Source organism: Vulpes lagopus, chromosome 18 (genome assembly GCF_018345385.1).
Source record: "Vulpes lagopus strain Blue_001 chromosome 18, ASM1834538v1, whole genome shotgun sequence".
In the NCBI taxonomy this organism is placed as follows: domain Eukaryota; kingdom Metazoa; phylum Chordata; class Mammalia; order Carnivora; family Canidae; genus Vulpes; species Vulpes lagopus.
The window spans coordinates 5,087,610-5,108,877 of NC_054841.1; the positions used below are offsets into that span (position 1 = coordinate 5,087,610).

Below are 21,268 nucleotides of genomic sequence, written 5' to 3' on the forward strand. Positions count from 1 at the left end.
GTGAGTATTGGGTTGTGTGAGTGTTGGGGTGTGAGTGTTGGAGTTTGTATCTTGATGAGTGTTGGGGTGTGAGTATTGGGTTGTGTGAGCGTTGGGGTGTGAGTGTTGGGAAGGGAGTACTAGGATGTGAGCATTGGGATGTTGCGTGTTGCAGTGTGAGCATTGGTGTGTGTGAGCGTTGTGTGTCAGTGATGAGTGTTGGGGTGTGAGCGGTGGGTGTGCAGGGAGGGTGAGCGAGCGCTCACAAGGGCTGGGCCCTGAGCCCGTGGCCTGCGTCGGGGTCCCCCAAGGCTCACACGTCTCCCCCCGTCTTGCAGCAGAGCTGGAGTTTGTTGAGATCACCATCATCGTGGTGGTGGTGATGGTGATGGTGGTGGTGATCACGTGCCTGCTGAGCCACTACAAGCTGTCTGCGCGCTCCTTCATCGGCCGGCACAGCCAGGGCAGGAGGAGAGAAGACGCCCTCTCCTCGGTAAGTGCCCTGCCCCTCCCGTCGGCACGGGGAGCCCCGGGCCAGGGTGCTCGTGGGGACGGGAGGGCGTCCGAGGTACAGGCCCGATGGGACGGGCAGGAGGTGGCCCTTCCCTCTTCTCAACAGCTCGCAGGCATCTGGGCCGGGGACGCACAGTGTTTTGGACACCACAGGTCACCCCCGAAAGGCCCTCCAGCCCCAGGGGGCCTGGCCACTCCACCCATGAAACGGGGCTCCCGTTGCCACCCGTTGCGAGAGGGGCCCCGATCGTGCCGCTCCCCGGAGGCTGCAGGCTTAGCGCGGGGCGACAGGCCGAGCACTGCGGGCCGGGACAGTGCAGGCTCTTCCGTCCCCTCGGTCGCTCGTCCATCCATCCCTCACCCGCCCGTCCGTCCCTGCCCCCCGAGAACGCCAGGGGGGCGAGTTTGGTCAGGATGAGCCTCTTAGGCTAAACCCTAAAGGAGAGTGACGACGGGTCCAGGCAGGTGAGGCAAACGCTGGGCTGGGAGCGTCCTTGCTGTGAATACTGCATTTTGGTATCTTACTGGAATGGTGAGCTTCACCCGCATCCTGGAAGCCCCAGAAGTTGCCCCAGAAATTACCCCTGAAGACTCCACAAAGTAGGGGCCTGGCGGGGGAGGGGAGGCCTGCCTTTCTGCAGCTCTGAGCGCGGGGCCCCCGCTCCCTGCGCCCTGGGCGCTGCACTGTGCCCTGCCGCTCGGCGCCCTGCAGCTGGTGGACCGAGGTGGGGGCCCAGCTCACCCCCGAGTGGTTTCTGCCCCCACACGGGCGCTGTGTGACTTCGCCTGGCAGGAGCAGGCTGTCTGAAGGGCAGGCTGGGATTTGCAGGGAGAAGCTGGCACGGGGGTGGCCCCAGGGCCGTGGCCTGAGCACACCTCTGAGCCTGGGAGGACAGCGACAGCAGGGGGGGCGGCACCGGGGGTGGCCTCCCAGGTCTGGGGGATGGCCGCCTGGGGTTGGTGGCGGTGCCCAGAGCCTGCGGGGCTGAGCCGGGTGGAGCCGGGTCCCCAGCAGGTTTGGGCGTGTCCCCCCAATCAGGCTGCGGCGCGGCGGGGCGGTTAGCAGGTGGCCAGGGCGAGGAGCCTCCCCTGGGTCCCCCAGCCCGAGGCTCAGCAGGCATCCGGAGGGCACTGGGCGCCGCTGCTCCAGCCAGGGCTCACCCATGTGTCTGCTGTGCCTGTCCCCCAGGTGGCTGTGCCGAGGGTGTGCCTCCCCGGCTCACGGCAGCCCGGAAACCCCATCCCACGGGGGAGAAACCGGGGCCCAGGCAGGTGGGCGTGTTGGCCTGAAGCCGCGCAGCTTGTCAGCGGCGGTGCGAAGAGCCCCGGCCCCCTTGTGCCACCTCACATGCTGGGGCAAAGGAGAAGATGCGAGCCGGGTGGCCCGTGCCCGGGGTGGGCCTTCTCGCCCTCTGAGCCCCACTCTGCCAGACGGGTGGAGCTGGCCCTTCTGCTGCCTGCCCCTGGGTGTGGTCACTGAGGAGGACGCTCGCCCAGCGGGCTGGGGGCATGGCGCATGTTCCAGCGTGAAGGATCCTTGCTGCCACCGGGGGCAGGGAGACAGCCCCGTGGGCAGCACCTGGGACTTTGTGCCCAGACAGAGGGTTAAGATCCTGGCCCTGATTCCCAGACACCTGGAGCCACAGAAAAGTCCCCGCCCCATCTACCCAGCCACCTGCATGGGCCCCTGGGGATGCCCGGCTGGGTAAACACAGCCTCGTTAGGCCTGCAGCAAGTGTGGCAGCTCCCTTGGGGACCCCTCCCTGCCAGACAGCGTGCGTCTCAGGAGTCTCAGGGCCCCGTGACCTCCCACAGACACCCCAAACCTGGGCACTCTCTGCCTGGGGCTGGGCCTGCCCCTGGCCTGACTGTCCTGCCTCGGTTCCTTTCCAGGGGGACCCCATTTGCTCATCTGTCCGAGAATAAGGCTCAAGTGCAGGTACGCCACTGGCCCTAGAACGTCACTTCCCCGCCCGGGGCTGTTCCCAGGGAAGCCACACTATATTGTGTTGTGGTAACAGCAGTGGTGATCTTGCCCTGACGGCGGCACGGAAGATGGGTCTGCAGGGGCTTGTCCTGGAGTTGGCGGGTGGGGGGATGTGCCCTGTGAGGCAGGTACGGTGCCACCTGGCACACGTAAGCAGGTTTATAGGTGCCACCAGCCCCACCCAGGAAGCCGCCTGCTCATTTCTGAGCTGCTCCTGGGTCCCTGAGCTTTGTTTTCAAACATTCCCTGCTTTGAATTCCTCCCCTTAGCAGCTTTAATTATTCCCCCAAAGTTTATGCATCTTGAACAGCGACGGTCACGTCACCCATAGGTCTCTTGGAAGACGGTTTGTGCGTGAAGCCTGCTCAGCATGGGGCAGGATGGATTCAGACTAGAGGCTCAGCCAGGAAATTGGATGGGGCAACCCTTTGTTCATTTTGTCCCCAAATCAGCCCTGGGATGGGTCTCCCGCTTCCCGAGCGGCTTCTGCAGGCACAAGGCTTCTAAATCAGGGACAGGGCAGCCAGCTGGACGTTCGATTACTGTACAGCGAGCCAGGCCGATATAGGAGCTGAGATGCCATGGGAGCCTGGGAGGCAGGGGTGGTGGTGGGTGGTTCCTGGAAGGCTCCCTGGAGGAGGAAGTGACTTCCAGGTGCACACGTTGGAGGTAGTCAGCTGACGAGGCTGGTGGGTGGTTTGGGGCTCTATGGTGGGGCTCCTGGGGTGTTGATGGGTGTTTCCTTAAGCTTCCTGGGTGGTGCCAGATAGCCAACCACTCTGTTGGGACTGGGAGCGGCAGGGACAGTGGTGGGAAGAGGTTGTTGGCCACGTCATGCAGAGCCCGGGACAGAGGGGCTCGTGGGAAGGTTTTAGGCAAGAGTGTATCTGGGTCACCTCTCATCCAAGCTGGCCTTAGCTGCATGCATCCACCACCCGGGGCCCCTGACCCTAGTGAGGAGCGGGTGGACCTGCCCATCGGCTTCCTGGCACGCACATGGGCCATGCCAGTGGCCCGGCCCGGGGCTACACAGCCAGGATTGGCCTGAGCCCAGGTGGGTCTGGAAGCGAGCAGGTGAGGGTTTGGATCCCAGCACGGCCTCCTACCAGCTGGGCCCACTCAGCTCTCGGTGCAGCGTCTGGCACCGAGACAACGATTGATAACATGACTAATATCAGTAACAAAACGGCCTTTGACCACACCAAGAGCAAGGCTGTGTGGCCGCTTGCTGCATCCTACCACCTGGAACCTACTAGAGACCAGGAGGAGTGCTCATGGGTGCTTTCCCGGTGGGACCGTTGTGAGAGCCACAGAGCCTCCCAGTGGCCATGTAGGCAACTGCACTTCCCTGGGCAACCAGCCCCCTCTCCAGGTCACCCTCCGGCCCCAACTGGGTGAGAACGGGAACCCCCAGGATAACGTGCCCCGAGGAAACCTCTGGAGCGCTAGATAGTTATTTCGATTGTAGTCACGGGTCTCTGGTGTATGCACATACCAAAACTTAACCAAATTGCATACTTTGAATATGTACAGTTTATTTATTTTTTAAAGATTTTATTTATTTATTCACGAGAGACACAGGCCAAGGGAGAAGCAGGCTCCCTGCAGGGTGCCCAGTGAGGGACTCGATCCCAGGACCCCGGGATCATGCCCTGAGCCGAAGGCAGAGGCTCAGCCGCTGAGCCACCCAGGCGTCCCTACGTACAGTTTATCTCCATCTCTAGAAAGCTGTGAAATTCAGAGGCGACATCCTCCCCCCCGGGCCCAGGGCTATCCGTCACCACATAACCAGCATTGTCTGGGTTTGCCTCTCAGACTAACTGATCCTGGTGTGGGGTCCCACATCCCTTGGGTCTCTCCCCGAGGCCTGAGATGGCAGGTGGCATGTCCCCAACTCAGCCCATGCGGCCCGGCCACCCATGGGGAAATCTCAGAGCAAGAGGGTGTGAGCTTCCTGAGGTGGCAGCTACACACTTGGTATGGAAGCGGTACCACCTTCCGCCTTTGTTGACTGACCACATCATTATTTGGTGGCAGAGCAGCTGCATGGGGGCACTTAGCTCATTAACTAACTTTGTCCAGTATTTCTGTACCCGTGAACTGGGCTCCTGGTATACAGGTTGAGACAGGCTGTAAAGAGGTAAATAAATAGAGACAAGTTGGTTACAGGTAAGAGAGCTGCTGGGAAGGAAGTTAGCCCACGCCAGGATTGTAAATGGGGGCGGGCCCTTAAGACGGCAGTGTCAGAGGAGGTCTGCGGGGCTGCCGGTGCAATGGGGTGGCCGATGCAAAGGCCCTGAGGTACATGCATGACCCTTTGCACTAGAAGGTGCGTCAGCCTGGCCCCCAGCACTTGCGTGTAGTCACAGAGGGCCACGTGCGCTCCTTGGCATAGTTTACCTCTCAAAAGTTCTGGAAGTTTAGTAACTTGCCAAGATCACGCTGCAAGCATGTGGTCCAGGTCAAGGTCGGGAGGGCCAGGTCTCGCCAGGCTTCCTCATCAGCCTAAGGCACGCGGGCAGCTGCTGGAGGGTCTTACGAAGGTGGAGCCTACAGGTCAGCTGTAGGCGGTTGGGGTCACATCTGGGAAGTGGTGAGGGCCCCAGGCCGGGGTAGCAGGGTGGGTCTTGAGGGTGGCCGACAGCTGCCAGACTCCAAAGAGAAGATGTCAGGCTCAAAGCCAGTTGACCCTGTGTGTGCTCACCTGTGCTCAGCCTGCTGACCCTGCCCCTCTCGTCCCCACACAGGAAGGATGCCTCTGGCCCTCCGAGAGCACGGTGTCGGGCAGCGGAATCCCAGAGGTGAGCCCCCCGTGCAGCCCCGGTCCCCTGCCTGCTGCCCCCCGCCCCCCGGGGTGCTGTAGTGGACGCCTCTGGCCATCCGCCCGGCGAGTCCCCTCTCCAAGCCGGAGGCGTCTCCCCTGGCCGCAGGAGTGTGGCTGCCAGGCTCACCTCCGTGCCCTTCTCTGAAGAATTGTCCTTGGCTGCTGGCACTGCCCATGCCGGCTGCTCACCCTCTCCCACCCCGTAGTGGGGGGCCCACAGGGTCCGCAGCGTGGAGGACAGAAGTTGCCCCTCTTCCAACTCAGTGATGAGGATCCCAGCCAGGGCTCCCCAGTGCACCCCTCCCTCCCCCCCACCCCCAGAGAGCAGAGGGTCCCCGCCCAGGCAGCCAGACCCCACCGCCTCCGGCTGCTTCGGGGTGGGGGCCCTCACTCTGCTCTGCCCCCGCAGCCGCAGGTCTATGCCCCTCCGAGGCCCACCGACCGCCTGGCCGTGCCCCCCTTCACCCAGCGGGACCGCTTCCACCGCTTCCAGCCCACCTACCCGTACCTGCAGCACCAGATCGACCTGCCGCCCACCATCTCGCTGTCGGATGGGGAGGAGCCCCCGCCCTACCAGGGCCCCTGCACCCTCCAGCTGCGGGACCCGGAGCAGCAGCTGGAGCTGAACCGCGAGTCGGTGCGCGCGCCCCCAAACAGAACCATCTTCGACAGCGACCTGATGGACAGTGCCATGTTGGGCGGCCCCTGCCCCCCCAGCAGTAACTCGGGCATCAGCGCCACGTGCTACGGGGGCGGCGGGCGCATGGAGGGGCCGCCCCCCACCTACAGCGAGGTCATCGGCCACTACCCGGGGTCCCCGGCCTTCCAGCACCAGCAGAGCAGCGGGCCGCCCTCCTTGCTGGAGGGGACCCGGCTCCCCCACGCACACATCGCCCCCCTGGAGAGCACAGCTGCCTGGAGCAAAGAAAAGGATAAACCGAAAGGGCACCCTCTCTAGGCACCCCGGGGCCGGGGCAGCGGTAGGGAGAAGACAACACGCTCCGCACCTCTTAGACGAGAAGACAGAGGAGGACCGGGCGGCAGCCACCACACGCGGCGCGTAACCATCCTCTCCCCCTCTCTCTGTGTATAAATATTTACATGTTCTGTGTGGTCTGAATGCACAAGCTAAGAAAGCTTGCAAAAAACCACGTTTCTTTGTTGAGCTGTGTCTTGAAGGCAAAAGAGAAAAAAAAAAAACAAAAAACAACACACACACACACACACACACAAAATCTACCCTAGTCTTTTCTGTTTCTAGTTGAGCTGCGTGCGTGAATGCTTCTTTTCTTTTGTTTGTTTATGATGATTTCACTTAACTTTAAAGACATATTTGCACAAAACCTTTGTTTAAAGATCTGCAATATTATATATATATAAATATATATAAAATAAGAGAAACTGTATTGTGAGGGCAGGAGTATTTTTGTATTAGAAGAGGCCTATTAAAAAAAAAAGTTGTTTTCTGAACTAGAAGAGAAAAAAAAATGGCAATTTTTGAGTGCCAACTCAGAAAGCGTGTATTACCTTGTAAAGAAAAAAAAAGTACAAAGCAGGGGTTTAGAGTTATTTATATAAATGTTGAGCTTTTGCACTATTTTTTAATATAAATATGTCAGTGCTTGTCTGATGGAAACTCCTATCATGTCTGTCGAGACTTTTAAGGGAGAAATGTGGAAATTTCACAGTCGGCGTCAGGCAGAGGGCGGGCTCGACACGGAGTTTGGAGAGCTTTCCGGAGGGGCCGCTTTCCTGCGAAGTGGAAGCTTCTGGCTAGCGATAGGTTGTTACCTCGTTATACATTCCCCACCGAAGGAGACAGTTTCCCCCTCTGGGCCAGAACAGCCTTGGGATGGCAAACCCAATAGGGAAGTTACTCTAGGCACCAAGTTGCAGGTGGTGGCTTTGCCTTTCCCGAGATGAAAATAAACTTCTGGAAGAATCTTAGTTTTTCCTCCTGGTTTTTTTTTTTTTTTTTTTCTTTTTTTAAAGCATGAAGCCTCCCCCCGCCCCCACCCGTCTCCAGCCGCAGCTGCTCCCCGCGCGTGTTGCCGGGGACCCCCCTTCCCTGGCCCCCCAGAGGGGGCTTGGGTGGCTGCTTTGCCCAGAGCGCTTTGGGGCGATGCGCTGGCTCCAGGATTTATCAGCTGAGGTCGGTCGGTGGAGGCCACCGACAGGTCAGAAAGGCCCGGAGTATTAGGAATTTGACCTCGTTCCTGTCTTTCTCTTTCCGTAGCAATTCTCACCTAACAGGCCAACAAACGGAACCCCGGAGATGAAAAAGCGACATGCCCCGATTTCTCCCAGGACATGCAAAAGGGTTAAAACGACAACAAAAAAAGCAGTCGAACCTGTGCTTTTATGTTTTCAAAGCACAATTCTTTACCTTCTGCTCTCCCGCATTTTCGTTCCCTCTCCCCGTGGAAACAATCATGTTCGATGTGCTTATTTATCTGTGTTTTCACAGCCTCTTTAGCGGATACAAGTCTTGTCTACCAGGGTTTTCCTGAGTAGGCTGCAGTGTGGCGGGATCCCCTGGTGGTGCGCAGGTGAGGGCGCGTGAGCGGCGCAGGTGTGTGCCCGGTGGCGACAGGCGGGCCATGGAGTGGGGGTCCCTGGGGTCGACCAGGGAAGTGGCTGGAGCTGCAGGTTCTTCCTCCCGCTGAGGACTTGTTCACATTCCATGGGGTGATCCCCCAGATGGAAGAGCAGCCCCCCGCCCCCCCCAAGCCCCTCCGCACAGAGCTGTCTTTTCATTTTGGCAGAACACTAACTAGCAGACTAACATAAGAGGAGGCATCCGGGCAATAACTCTTGTTTTTAAGCAACTTTTTTATTACTTAAACGCCTGAGAACAGTTTTGACGTTCTGACCATTTGGACTCTATTTCTACGTACCCTTCCCCAACACAGTGACCAACAGATAAACATGGGGTCTGAGTGGCCGCCGGCCAGCCTGGCGGAAAGTTCTTGTACTTTGACAATAACACCTGCCCCTCCTTGGCGAGGTCGGGGCGGTGGTGGTGGGGGGGGGGGGGTCTTCAGCCTAAACTTTGCTTCTCAAAGAGGATTCTTTTCAGAAGTTGTGCAGAAACATCGGTATTAATTTGTCCTAAAAGGTACAGGGACACATTTATAGATAAAATTTTTAAAAACTGTAGCTTTCCTCTATGTGAAGAGCCTCCCTAGTGCCTTACTGAGGAAGGAGTGCCCTCTTGTCACCAGATGGGGGCATCCCTGGACAGTGACACCAACCCCCATCCCCACCCCCTCCTCCCCTCCGCCCCCCGGGGACTGACCTTTCCACTCTAGGTCAACAAAGGGCTGCCGCTTCTCAAATGTCCCCATTGCCCTGCCCTCCTGTGTCCCACCCACGCACCCACCCACCACCGTCTTGTCAGATGTGGTGTTTGACTCCCATGTGACTTGTAAGCCTAGAAGTGGCCCTGGACTGGGGGTCCCCAGGTCTTGAGCCAAGCTGTTGGAATCCCGTTGGTTGGCGGTGTGGTCTGCATTTGCCCTGTTTGGAAGGAGGCGGGGGAGTGGCTCCCTGACCTCAGCTGGCTTGAGGGCAGAGCACACCCCTCCGATTGCACCCCAGGATTGCAGTCCAGGGCTCGATGCTGCAGCGCCCCTGGGCTTCATGCCCGGCAGATGCCGGTTGCAGAGGCTCAGGGCAGAGCAGCTTGTCCAAGTCGGGACACATCCCCAGAAAACCTGGGGTGTGTGTTTCTGGAAACAGCTAAGCTCTTGGTTTCTCTGCTGGACCCCAGAGCTGGGGGTGCACTCATTCCTCTGGATGTTGGCTGTCGTGCCGTTATCTTTGAAAAGATTCCGAGCACCCCTGAGGAGACCTCCTTTTTCCAGTAAAAAGTTTGGGGGTCCTCAGCTGTGGCTGGTTGGAGGGGGACCAGGTTGGGCTTCCTCTACTCCTCATCGTTTCCCTGCTTGTCCATCACGTTTCCTACCCCCCCCCCGAGGAAAAAAGAGCATTTCTCCCACAAAGGCCAGGTCTCCGCAGACCAACTTAGGAAGGGGCACTAAGCCATCTCTGTCCCCCCGAAGCCCCGGTGTTCTTTGCAACGAGCTGAAACTCCCCCCAGCCCACCCCCACCCCCCACCATTCTAGCGAACCCCAGGGCAGGGCAAGAACCGAGTCCAATCCCTGTCCTCGTCTCCTCTCTGAATTGTATGTTTCAGAAATCGTTCTCTACACGCACACAAAGCTTCCAGATCCATAAAACATCCTGATGATAAGGAAAAAATAAAAGTGTTTTTGTTTTGTTTCTGTTTGTTTGTTTGTTTCCTGGAAACTGCGCTTCAAATTCTGCTGTACTATAGAGCCCAGAAGGACACGCGTTCTCGTTTGCCTGCCTGATTCCATGGTGGTGTGCTGATGGCACGCTTTTCTGTTGCGTTCTTGGCGTTGGAACCGCTCACCTTTGCAGCCCTGTTTTCCCAAGTTCTGTTCAAGTTAAACTCATGTAAATTCTCCGTGGCACGCTGGGTGCGGCGCCCACGTCGCTGCCGCGTAAGACTCTGTATTTGGATGCCAATCCACAGGCCTGATGAAATCGCTTGTTGTGTATCAATAATCATTAGTGGCAATGATGACATTCTGAAAAGCTGCAATACTTATACAATAAATTTTACAATTCTTTGGAACGAGGCTTTTTTACTTCTTTGGCTGCATTGCCTTCCCCTGTCCCCCACCGCTCTCAGCAACGTCGTCACAGGGCCCATTAGGGGGGAGGGAGGGAGCCTGCGGAGCTGCTGGGGGGCCCGAGACCTCTGTTCCAGTTCAAGCAGCATCCCGGGAGCCCAGTGAAAACATTAGCTCAGGCAGGTGGTTCTAACGAAGGGGTTTAAAATTAACTCACCTCTTAAAAAATTTTAATAAAAAAAATAAAAAATAAATAAAATTAACTCCCCTCTTTCGTTAATTGGGGTTAAAAGAGTTTGTAAGGTGTTAACCTACTTTTCTTCCCTCTTGGAAAAATCGTGCTAAGGCTCTGATAAGGTCTGCGAGAAAGAAACTGGCCTTACGTGAGTCCCTTCCAGAAGGAAACGTTGAGGCATGGATTTGTAAGAAGGGATGTATGAAGGGAGCGCTCCCAGGGGAGACGGTTAAGGAAACTGGGGAGAGGACAGAGGAGGAAAAACGAAGCAAAATAGCGACAGGGTTTAGGCAAAGTCCCTGCCACAGCCTGATCCCAAAGATCCCAAAGGGACTGTGGGGAGCTCTGGGGTGTGAGGTGCTTCTGGGTGAGAAGTAGACTCTGAGATGCTTCTGGCTTCTTGGGTGTGAGAGCACAACAGTGAGGAGTTTCCCAAGCCCCAGGGTGGCCCTCAGAGATGTTCCTAGGAACCGGCCATTTGCAAGGCCCGTGGAAGCCAGGAAGGGGAGACAGGAGTCTAAAAGGGATCCCCCGATTCCAAGTGGGCTCCCCGCAGTGCCCACTACAGAAACTCGCATTTATTTCTCTAAACAGAACCATCTTTGACGTCTGGTCCAGGTGTTTTAAAGACCAGCGCCCCAACAGTTGATTCCCGGGGAATGACCATCCCGCAGCCTCGACCCCACGGTTCTGTAAGCTCTGGGAGTAGAGCCCTATAATCAGGGCAGAATGTGAGGCACACATCGGTCTTGCTTTCTCCCTCTCTGGTGGAGGAAAACCTCAGAGTAAAAAAGAAAAAAGAAAGAAAAATTGATGAGAAACCAAAGGAGCTCATTACTCTCCGGTGTTGGCAGTGGGACCCCACGGTGGGCTCCCCAGCCTGGCTCCAGCCGCCCCCCCACCTCTCATGAGCGCCCACTCTCCTGGCTGGCCTGTCACTGTAGAAAGTGTTGCCGCAGTGCCTGTGAGGTTGCCTGAAGGACATTTTGGGTTGAAAAGGAGACCCTCCCCGCTCCTCTGACCTGGCTCAAGCACGTATCACTGAATCGGTCCGGAATAAAGGCGGAAATCGGAATATCTACTATTTGTTGAGCACCGACTAGGCGCCAAGCACCATGTCAAGGTCTCCACTGAGGTTGGCCGCTTGTCTGGGGACATCTCATCTCATTCATCTGCCTCTTGGTTTTCTGTTTTTTGGTTTTTAAACGCGGTCTCATGCTGGGCTCTGCTCCGGGGTCCCAGGGCCTGAACCCGACCTCTGACCTCAAGGAACCCACCTTCTGGTGGTCGAGACAGACTCACAGACGGCAGCACAGCACAATGCCTCGGGGGCAGGACCCCGCGCTGTCGGGGGGCGGGGAGGCTGGATTCCAGTCCCCCCAGAGGTCAGGGAGGAAAGGGGGGAGAGAGTGAACCAGGGCCCTGCACGAGCAAAGGCCTGGAGGAGACTCGGCGGCCCCCGCCCTGGAACCGGCTCTTCCTCCGCTCAGCGAGCCAACGCCAGCTCGCCCGGGGGTGCAGGACTGGGGGTTGCGGATTCCTGCAGCTGAAAAGCAACAGGTGGAGCGGGGCCGGGCGAGGCCACCAGGCTGGACGGGCAACTGTGACGTCACCGAGACGTCTGGCCCCCGCCGTCAAACGCGCTTCCCCTGACGTCCCTCCCGCGCACGTCCCCCTCCCCGGCCGCTCGCCCAGCTGCCCCGGAGCAGGAGGGAAGAAGCCGGTCCCGACGCCCGCAGCCGAAGTCCCAGAATCGAATCCCATTGGCCTGGCTTAGACCACGTGGCCACCTCTGAGCCAATCACTGAGGCCGCGGGAGGTGCGCCCTGATTGGCCGGGGTTCCGTCACGTGCCCCACCTGGACGGGGGCGGGGCCAGCCCCCGCGCGGAGGAGGGGAGCGGGGGCCGTGAGGGGGGGCGGGGGCCGCGAAGGGGGGGCCGCGGGGGGGGGGGCGGGGGCCGCGAGGGGGGGCGGGGGCCGCGGGGGGCGGGGCTTCGGCTCCAGGCCCCTGAAGGCAGCAGCCGCCCCGCCGGGCGGTGAGGGGGGCGGGGCGGGCGGGGGGCCCGGGGCGGGGTCGGCTCGCGCGGCTTCCAGTCGCGGGGATTGCGGTGGTCCCCGGGGGACGGCGAGGCCGGCGGGAGCCGACCCGACCCGCGGAGCCTGGGCCCGGCGCGCCGCGCTGCCTTCACCCCTGCTGCCGAGATAACACAAGACCCTAGAGGCTTCGCAAATAATTTGGAACAAATGGTGCATTTGGATGTGCGAGTAAATTTTAAAATAAATATCCACGCGTGTGCGTGCGTGTGCGTGTGTGTGCTGGCACGCGCCGCCCCCCCTCCAGGCCCTCAACCCCCTCCCCTCCCTCCAGGCCCCCAGCCCCCTCCCCTCCCTCCAGGCCTTTGACCCCCCTCCCCTCCCTCCAGGCCCTTGACCCCCCCGCTCCAGGCCCTTGACCCCCCTCCCCTCCCTCCAGGCCCTCGACCCCTCCCCTCCCTCCAGGCCCTCACCCCTCTCTGCTCCCTCCAGGCCCTCACCATCCCTCACCTCCCTCCAGGCCCTTGACCCCCTCCGCTCCCTCCAGGCCCTCACCATCCCTCACCTCCCTCCAGGCCCTTGACCCCCTCCGCTCCCTCCAGGCCCTCACCATCCCTCACCTCCCTCCAGGCCCTCACCATCCCTCACCTCCCTCCAGGCCCTTGACCCCCTCCGCTCCCTCCAGGCCCTCACCATCCCTCACCTCCCTCCAGGCCTTCACCCCCTCCCCTCCCTCCAGGCCCTCACCCCCCTTCCCTCCCTCCAGGCCCTCAACCCCCTCCCCTCCCTCCATGCCCTTGACCCCCCTCCCCTTCCTCCAGGCCCTTGACCCCCTCCCCTCCCTCCAGGCCCCCAGCCCCCTCCCCTCCCTCCAGGCCTTCGACCCCCCTCCCCTCCCTCCATGCCCTCACCCCCTCCCCTCCCTCCATGCCCTCACCCCCTCCCCTCCTTCCAGGCCCTCACCACCCTTCCCTTCCTCCAGACCCTCACCCCCCTCCACTCCCTCCCTCAGGGTCCCCACCTCACCATAACTGATAAGCCTGGAAGTGGGGGCCCAAAATCATGATGTTCATCTTATTAAAAGGCTTTTATTGAACTCAAAATAATTAAATTTGCCTTTAAAGCATCCAACTTAATTGAGTGAACAAGTTTTAAGATGAAATTTTAAAATTCATAGTTAGACTCCTGCCTGCTTGTTATAGACATGGGCAGATGCAGGCGAAGAGGCTCCGTGGTCGTTTGGTCGTGGTCATTTGATCTGGATTCAAATCCTCCTCTGTCACCTTTCTGGCCAGTTAACCCCTCGGACCTCAGTTCCTGAGAGGAGGAAGGTGTGCAGAGAGCAGTAGGAAATGTCACCCAGGCCCCACCCATATTGCCTTGGCCCTTTTCACTTCTGTCCACATGGGCCCAACTTCTAGCTAAAAGCACTTGTGTCCTGCTGCCTGAGGTTTCCTCTGGCTTCCGGAAGCTTCTCTGCCTGTTATGTAGCAGACCAGAAGTGCGGGGAACTGATGCCATTGGGAGCAGCCTCCACGGGTGATGGGAGTAGGGGATAAGCACCCCAGCTCCTTCGCCTTTGGGTGGGGGCGGGGTGAGCAGGCCCTGAGATGATTCTCCGCAGGCTCCCAGTGTTCCTGCGAGCTTGAGGCGCCGAGCCCCGAGCCCCGAGACCCACTGAGGTCACTTGCCTGATGGCACAGCCCCGAGGAGCTGCCCGCCTCCTCACTGCCCTCCCAGCATTTCCTGGCATCACCTTCCAAATAAACAGCTTGGACTCTGATCTCTGCCTCCGGGCGTGCTTCTGGGGCCCCCAGCCTCAGGCCGGACGTGCAGTGGTGGTCAGCAAAGTGAGAGATAGAGCCCCTCACGGGGCAGAGGGCACAGGTGGGCTCGTGTGTGCGCGTGTGTGTAAGTACATGCGTGTGCACGGGCATGTGGGTTCAGGGCTGTGTGCACCTGTTTCACTGTCTTTTTTTTTTTAACCCAATATATCCAAAATATCATTTCTACATGGAATCGGTATAAAAATTGTTAATGAGAAAAAATCTTTCAGGTGTTGGACTCTCTTCCAACCTGCCAGGTTTCACGCCCCTGAGTACTCAGCACGGTGCCCTGCTTATCTGGGCCCTGGTATGCACTGAATGCCTGTGCCCTCCTAAGTCCATACACTGAAACCCTATCCACCCCACACGGCGGTATTAGGGGGTGGGGCCCACGGTGGGACCAGCGCCCTGTAAGAGTCACAGGGCCTCCCCCACCGCGTGCGGACCGAGCCAGGGGGTGGCCATCTAGGAACCGGGAAGCAGATGTCACCGACGTGGGGTTGAACTTGTTCTCTTCCACTCACTAGCCTCGACCTTGGACGTCCCAGCCTCCAGAACAATGTTTGTTGCTTCAGCCCCCACCCGCCCCCACCCCGGCCCAGTCTGAGCCCTTTGGTCATCGCCGCTGAACTGCTGAAGGCAGGCATACTCTGTCGAAGAAACCTTGCAAAGCAAGTATCAACTTTCCTTTTGCTGACAGGCTTGATGACGTGGAGGTGACGTAGAGGTGTTGAGCAGAGAAAGGACTGCTCCCCTGCTCCCTCTTCTCGCAGCGCTGGGACCACGCACCTGTTCCCAGTGATGGAGATAGTTGCCAAGAGCTTGGATGCTAGAGCCTGACATTCTGGGCTTGAACTTGTTCTCTTCCACTCACTGGCTCCGTGGTCCTGACCACTTTACCCAGCCATCTCTCTGCACCCCGTTTTCTTGTCAGTAAAATGCAGATTTTTAAAAAATTTTATTTACTTATGATAGTCACACAGAGAGAGAGAGAGAGAGGCAGAGACACAGGCAGAGGGAGAAGCAGGCTCCATGCACCGGGAGCCCGACGTGGGATTCGATCCTGGGTCTCCAGGATCGCGCCCTGGGCCCAAGGCAGGCTCTAAACCGCTACGCCACCCAGGGATCCCAGTAAAATGCAGATTTAATATTATTTACCTACCTTACAGGTTTGCTAGGAGGAATCGGTGAAATAATGGAAACGGAGTCCATAATAAGCTCTAACTAATGCTGTTGAACTCTGAACAACACGGGGATTAGGGGCACGGAATATCCTGTGAGGTCGAAAATCCATGTGTAGCTTTGACTCCCTAAAATACAACTAGTGACTAGAAGCCTTACAGAAAACATAAACAGTCGGTTAACGTGTGTTTTGTATGTTATGTGTGCTATATCCTGTATTCTCACAATAAAGTAAGCTAGAGGAAAGAAAATGTTAAGACGATCATAGGGAAGAGAAAACACATCTATAGTATCGTACCGCATTTATATATAAAAAAAATCCACTTATAAGTGGACCCACATCGTTCAAAGAGGTTGTTCAAGGGTCGATAGTAGTTTTAAGAAACTACTATCTTTTAAGAAACACCTTTGGGTCAAGTTTTAGAGCGGGATATCCATTTAAAATGAAAAGAAGTTACAAATTGACGTGTAAAATTGTTCTACTCTGGACCTGTCCCTGTCCCCAAAGTCGGCAACACCCTCACCCACAACTCAGCGGGGCCACAGCTGCAGAAGAGCAAGGACCCTGGCCCTTGGGATGTGTGTCTCCCCATTTCCCCATCGTACCTTCTAGGTACAGGATTCTTAGCACCTCAGGCCTATGGATGTTTCAAGAGCCTTTGAAAATGTGTGAGCTCCAAAATATGGGCTGGGGGGCAAGATGTCGCAAAATCAGAATCAATAAATGTTTAATGAAATGTCTAGGAAACCTAACGTTATGTCGGGTTCATTAATCGTTTCATCGAGTCGTCACGAAAATTTCGTTACACTTCACTATATTTGAAACGAATTTATAGGTGAAATCTCATTTTGCCAGAATTCCCAAGAATCCTGAATGCTCAGGGAAGAACTTGTGGCCAGTTGTAATTAATGAATGTCTCATAGGCAAATAATTCGGGTGGGAATGTCATCAGAATATCTCTTTATGGGACGCCTGGGTGGCTCAGTGATTGAGCGTCTGCCTTCAGCTCAGGGTGTGATCCCAGGTTCCAGGGATCGAGTCCCACATCGGGCTCCCTGCGTGGAGCCTGCTTCTCCCTCTGCCTGTGTCTCTGCCTCTCTCTCTGTGTCTCTCGTGAGTAAATAAATAAAATCTTTTAAGAAATATAGCTCTTGATTATAAAAATAAAAATCAGATGTGAATTCATTTCAATACATTTGTTGGGATGTGGGGGAGGGCCCCCTACAGAGAGTTGGCGGGTGGGGAGGAAGAGAAACAGCCTGGTGCTGGCCACCACCCGCCCTTGCCCACCTCTTGCCAACCTTCCTCAACCAGGGCTGCCTTTACCCAAGTCACCTTGGATGAAAATCTCCCAGTGGCCCTTCTTTTGCTCCCAAAGATCTCAAGTTTCTACCACGGCCATCCATGCCCCGGCCCCTGCCCATCCCCGGGGCTCACTTTACTGGCCAGCACAGCTGGGCGTGATGGGCCACCCTGGACTCAGCCTGAGCCACCTGTCAATCCCCGAACTGGGCAGTGTGGCCTCTTCTCCAGCTGGAGAGAGAAGTGGATCCAGGGACCAGCGAGGAGAGCTCTCCCTCCACCCTCACTACTTGCTCCAGCTCGTGGTCCGGATAAAGGAATCACAAAACTCTATTCAATGAGAGACCAGATGAAATGGGACGGCTCGGCCATGTGGGAGCGGGACGGCTGGGGACCCGGCAGCGACGACGTGACTCACTCCTGTTTATCGAGCGCGTATATATGCTCGTTGCTCTTGCAGGACCTCGGTGCATGAGCTCGTTTAGCTTCTGCAATAACCTCAGAAGGAGCTGCTTTCTCAGGTGATCTCCTTTCCCAGAGGGAGAAACTGAGGCTCGGAAAGACTAGTGACTCGCTCCAGGCCCACAGCTAGGAGGTAGAGGTGTCCAAAGCGGAGCCCCAGGTCCGTCCAACTGCAGCGGACACAAGTGACCATGGGAGAGCCCCCCGAGCTCTGCCAACAGAGCCAGGGCAGGTCCCCACGGGGGGGGAACCCCAGGACCCGCCGCCTCTGACGAAGCAGCTTTCCCCGTCTTTGTGTCTTGCCCTCTGTCGACAGCTCTCACGACCACGTGCAATCCCGGTCTCCTCCGGCCACCCCCGGGTCTCCGATCTTTGCCCCTGACCCAAGACACATTAGTACCCAGCTCCGGCGCCGTCAGGCCTTTCCGCGCCCTCCCCCGAGGTGAATTCACAGAGAAAAATGTGAAAATAACATCCAGGCTGCCTGGTGGAGAGGAGACCGGGTTTTGCCAACACAATGTGCAGTAAAAATATCTCTCCTTTAAAAGGGAGAGACAGAAATGTAAAGACTGGAGATCAGTAACGTGTAATTATCATCTGGTTTGGGTGGAGAGTTCTAATAGTTTCCAGAAAAACACAAACCATGGAAAAGGAATGTGCTTTCCAAGGCAAAAAGAGATTGGGGCTCGGGCAGGCGGTGGCCCCGTCCTGGATCTCCTGTGGCTTTGAGGCCCTTCCCTGGCAGAGGAAGGAGGCACCTACCCCCTTCCTCTGCTGTTTTGCCTTCCACGCTGGGCAGGAGGCCCCTGGAACGTGGACGCTGCCTTCGAATCTGCTCAGTAAACAGGCTCCTGTGAGTGGACACATCTGCAGGCACAGAGGAAGGATCCGTGCTCCTCCCTTGGGGGGGGGAACAGCAGAGTCTCGAAATGGCAGTGACAGCTCGTATCCTCCAATATGTGTTGTCTTCTACGTCAAACTAATAAAACTTCCTGTTTTAGCTCAGTCTGTTGTGGCACAGAACAAGTACCGTCATTCCCCCACCTTCCTGGCTGGGCCATGGAACCCCGGGGGTGTCAGTAAAATGTGTGTGCAACTTATAAGTGTTCTTAAACGGGGAGATCACTGCCCTTCTCTTTCCTCCTTCCTGCTGGAAGGAATGCAGATGTGAGGGCTGGAGTTTGTGCAGCCATCCCGGAACATAAGGCCACAAATGACAGAGCAACAAGATAGAAGGTGCAGCACCCCCCACCTGGACCGCCTACCACACCGTTATGGGAGAAAGAGAGAAGCAGCTGCGTTGTTTAAGCCACCATTATGTGGGTCAAAGATAACCCTTACGGTCAAAATTACCTTGAAAATCTCTTAACCTGAGAAATGAAATACAGGATAACCCAAATCTTTAAAAGTGCTGAATCCCACTGAATCCTACTCAGTGTGGTGAGGCACTCACAGCAGGTCCATGGCTTCCATATATCCCAGACATGTGACGGAATGCTTTGGAATGCTTTGGGGGTCTTGTTGGGTTGTTTGTCTCCGGGTCTTTTTGCGAACACGCTTTGTATCACGTTTTCCAAAGTTTGCCACTTTTGTGAGCACCGACTAGGGCATGATTTTCCTTATTTGTTACCTCTGTTAAATCACTAAAGAAACCGAGGCTCAGAGAGGTGGTGACACAGAGCTAGGGAGGGGGCAGGGCTGCCCTGGAGAGGAAGGCAAGGCAGCACGTGTCCAGGTGGCACCTCCCAGGGGCCCTTGGCCTTCCCGGCTAGTGGTTCATGCCGCGGGCTCCGAGGCCAGGGGACAAGCCCCAGGTGGCTTCAGGATGGGGGGGAGCTGCGGACTGGGACACAGAAGGTGCAGGGAGTGAGAGGGGCAGAAAGGGGCCATCCAGAACTGTCCAGACAGACACCTGCCATGAGGGTGCCCGCCCACTGGTCCTTCCAGAAAGGATCTGCACCTCGGGATTAAGCTCAGGCTGAGCTGCAAGCCTACCGGGCACCTGGGTCAAAGCCAAGGCCTCATCCCCCCCCCCACCCCAAGGGGTCAGCAGCGAGCAGGGAAGGGGACAAGGAACCAGGGTCAGAAAGGTCAGGAGGGAGGGCAGGGCGGGGATGGGCGAGGTCCCCTCCCTCGGAGAGGCGGCCCGGCCCGGTCGGTGAGCGGGCGCCCCCTGGCGGCCAGTCCCGGCACGCGCCCCCCAGGCTCCGCGGGGTCTCCGCCCGCCCCGCCCGCCCCGCGCCTCCCAGTGTCCCCAGCAGCTCCCCCCACCCCGTTACCCCGCATTTAAAATTGATATCAGAGGGAGAAACACGTTTTCTCGGCTTTATATGAAAGATAAACGAAGCGGTTTCCTGCTGCTCCCAAGCTGTGGGCCCGGCGGCCTGGGGAGCAGATGCACTGGGACCCCACCTGGGACCCCACCTGGGACCCCACCTGAGACCCCACCTGGGACCCCACCTGAGACCCCACCTGGGACCCCACCTGAGACCCCCCAGGGGCTGGGCTGTGAGCGGCCTGGGTACTGACCCGGCGGACTGGGTGCACACCTGGCCCCCTTGCTCTGCAAACACTGCTCCACACCTGCCGGCCCCTCCCCTGGCCCAAGGATAAAAGCCCGTTTGAGCAGTTCTTTTTTTTTTTTTTTTTTTAATTTTATTTATGATAGTCACAGAGAAAGAGAGAGAGGCAGAGACACAGGCAGAGGAAGAAGCAGGCTCCATGCACCGGGAGCCCGACGTGGGACTCATCCCGGGTCTCCAGGATCGCGCCCTGGGTCAAAGGCAGGCGCCAAACCGCTGCGCCACCCAGGGATCCCCCGTTTGAGCAGTTCTTAAAGAACAACCCAGGCACCAACAAATATGACGGCTGGCCGGAGCTGCTGGAGCTGGAGGGCTGTGTTCCCCGGAAGGTATTTTAGGGCGCGGTGGCTCTTCTGGGCCAGGACCCAAGAAGCTCCTGGCTGGCCTAGGGTTGGAGCCCGCTGCAGCGAGGAGGGAGCCAAGGGCCTACGGAAAGTGCCAGGGGCCCCCACTGTGCACCTCACCTCTTCGGATCCAACCCCCTCCTGCGGGCTGAGGTGGCCCACCCCAGGGCCAGCCATCCGGGTCCTGGAGGCGCCCGTCTGCAGGAAGAACAGGGGTGCTTGCCCTCCAGAAGGCTGGCGGGCCTTCCCAAGGAAGGATGGACTCCCACACCTGCGGCGCACAATTAAATTTTATTTTTGCTGAAAAAAAAAAATTCATTCATTCGTTTATTCAACCGCCAAATATTGACTGAAACTGACTGTGCCAGACACATTGGGTATGGGAGATACAGTGGTGAACAGAAGGAGACCCATCCCCTGCCTTTTTGGTGTTTGGCCCAGTGGGGAAGACGGGGACTTATCAGATAAGCACATTAGTTATGCGAACGTGGATGTGTAATTGCAGATTCTTAAAAGGTCTCTGAAGAAAAGGTACATGGTGTTCTGAGAGTTAACAGTGGGCCCCTTCCTGAGCCCCAAAAGGCCAGTGGTTGGTGTTCTCAGCCGGACTTAAGAAACCAAATACGATGGCAAACATAACAAGAGACAGGATCGTGACGATGAATAAGCCGATCACTGCTAGGCCTCCCTGGTCCCAGGGGTTCTCCCAGAACTCATCATTCCACATGTGCTTCTGCTTTATCAGCTTGTCTACGTAGACCTGATTCTGCTGTTTCGGCTCCTGTGTCCTTAGAGTGGGCCGGTAGGGTAATCCTGCAGGCCCCACGCTTTGGGTGCCTGAGCCGCACCTGGATTTGAAGCAGCCTGTCACCTGGCAAAGTCCTCCGAGGCCCTGGACCCCGAGCCCGGGGACTTGCAGGGCTGCATCCGGGACCCTCGCGGCTGCCTGGCCCGAAGCCCTCCACCGCGGCAGGCCCCAGTGTCCCCTCCTGAACGGCAGCTCTGAGCACCCCCCCCCCGGGGTCATGACCCCTAGAGACCAGGTGGACCGGGCAGGTGCCTCTTCCAGGTGTGTGGGTGCCCCACTGTGCTCACGGCTGGAGCTGGCACTTGCTGGGGGAGGGTCTGGTCAGGCTGTCCAACTGGATTATCCCCCTCCACCCTCTCCAGGACCTCCTGACATAGCTCCTTTTATTAGCACCATTGTACAGATAAGGAAACTGAGGCACAGACATGTTAAAGAACTTGCCCAAAGTCACGCAGCCAGCAAATTGTGGGCTGAGTTAGAACCCAGTTTTGGCCAAGTGCCTGCACCAACCTAAGCCTCAGTTTCC

The 21,268-nt window shown here is 57.6% G+C and overlaps 2 protein-coding genes across 8 annotated transcripts in view; one reads left to right on the forward strand and one right to left on the reverse strand.

Moving 5' to 3' along the window:
- Positions 1-7,250, forward strand: part of PMEPA1 (prostate transmembrane protein, androgen induced 1) — a 52,680-nt gene extending 45,430 nt beyond the window's left edge. For 5 of the 7 annotated variants that reach the window (XM_041732653.1, XM_041732660.1, XM_041732658.1 and 2 more), the window contains exons 2-4: positions 318-472; positions 5,227-5,280; positions 5,713-7,250. In XM_041732653.1, coding sequence (XP_041588587.1) covers positions 318-472; positions 5,227-5,280; positions 5,713-6,261 — 758 coding nt within the window. In that variant the 3' untranslated portion in view covers positions 6,262-7,250. The remainder of the gene's footprint in view (positions 1-317; positions 473-5,226; positions 5,281-5,712) is intronic. The other 2 variants (XM_041732654.1, XM_041732657.1) reach the window with 1 other exon arrangement.
- Positions 7,251-20,293: 13,043 nt separating this feature from the next.
- On the reverse strand, positions 20,294-21,063 carry SMIM6 (small integral membrane protein 6). The gene has a single exon (XM_041733458.1). It carries the CDS (start codon positions 20,959-20,961, stop codon positions 20,485-20,487), a length of 477 nt encoding a protein of 158 aa, XP_041589392.1. The 5' UTR covers positions 20,962-21,063; the 3' UTR covers positions 20,294-20,484.
- Positions 21,064-21,268: the final 205 nt, after the last annotated feature.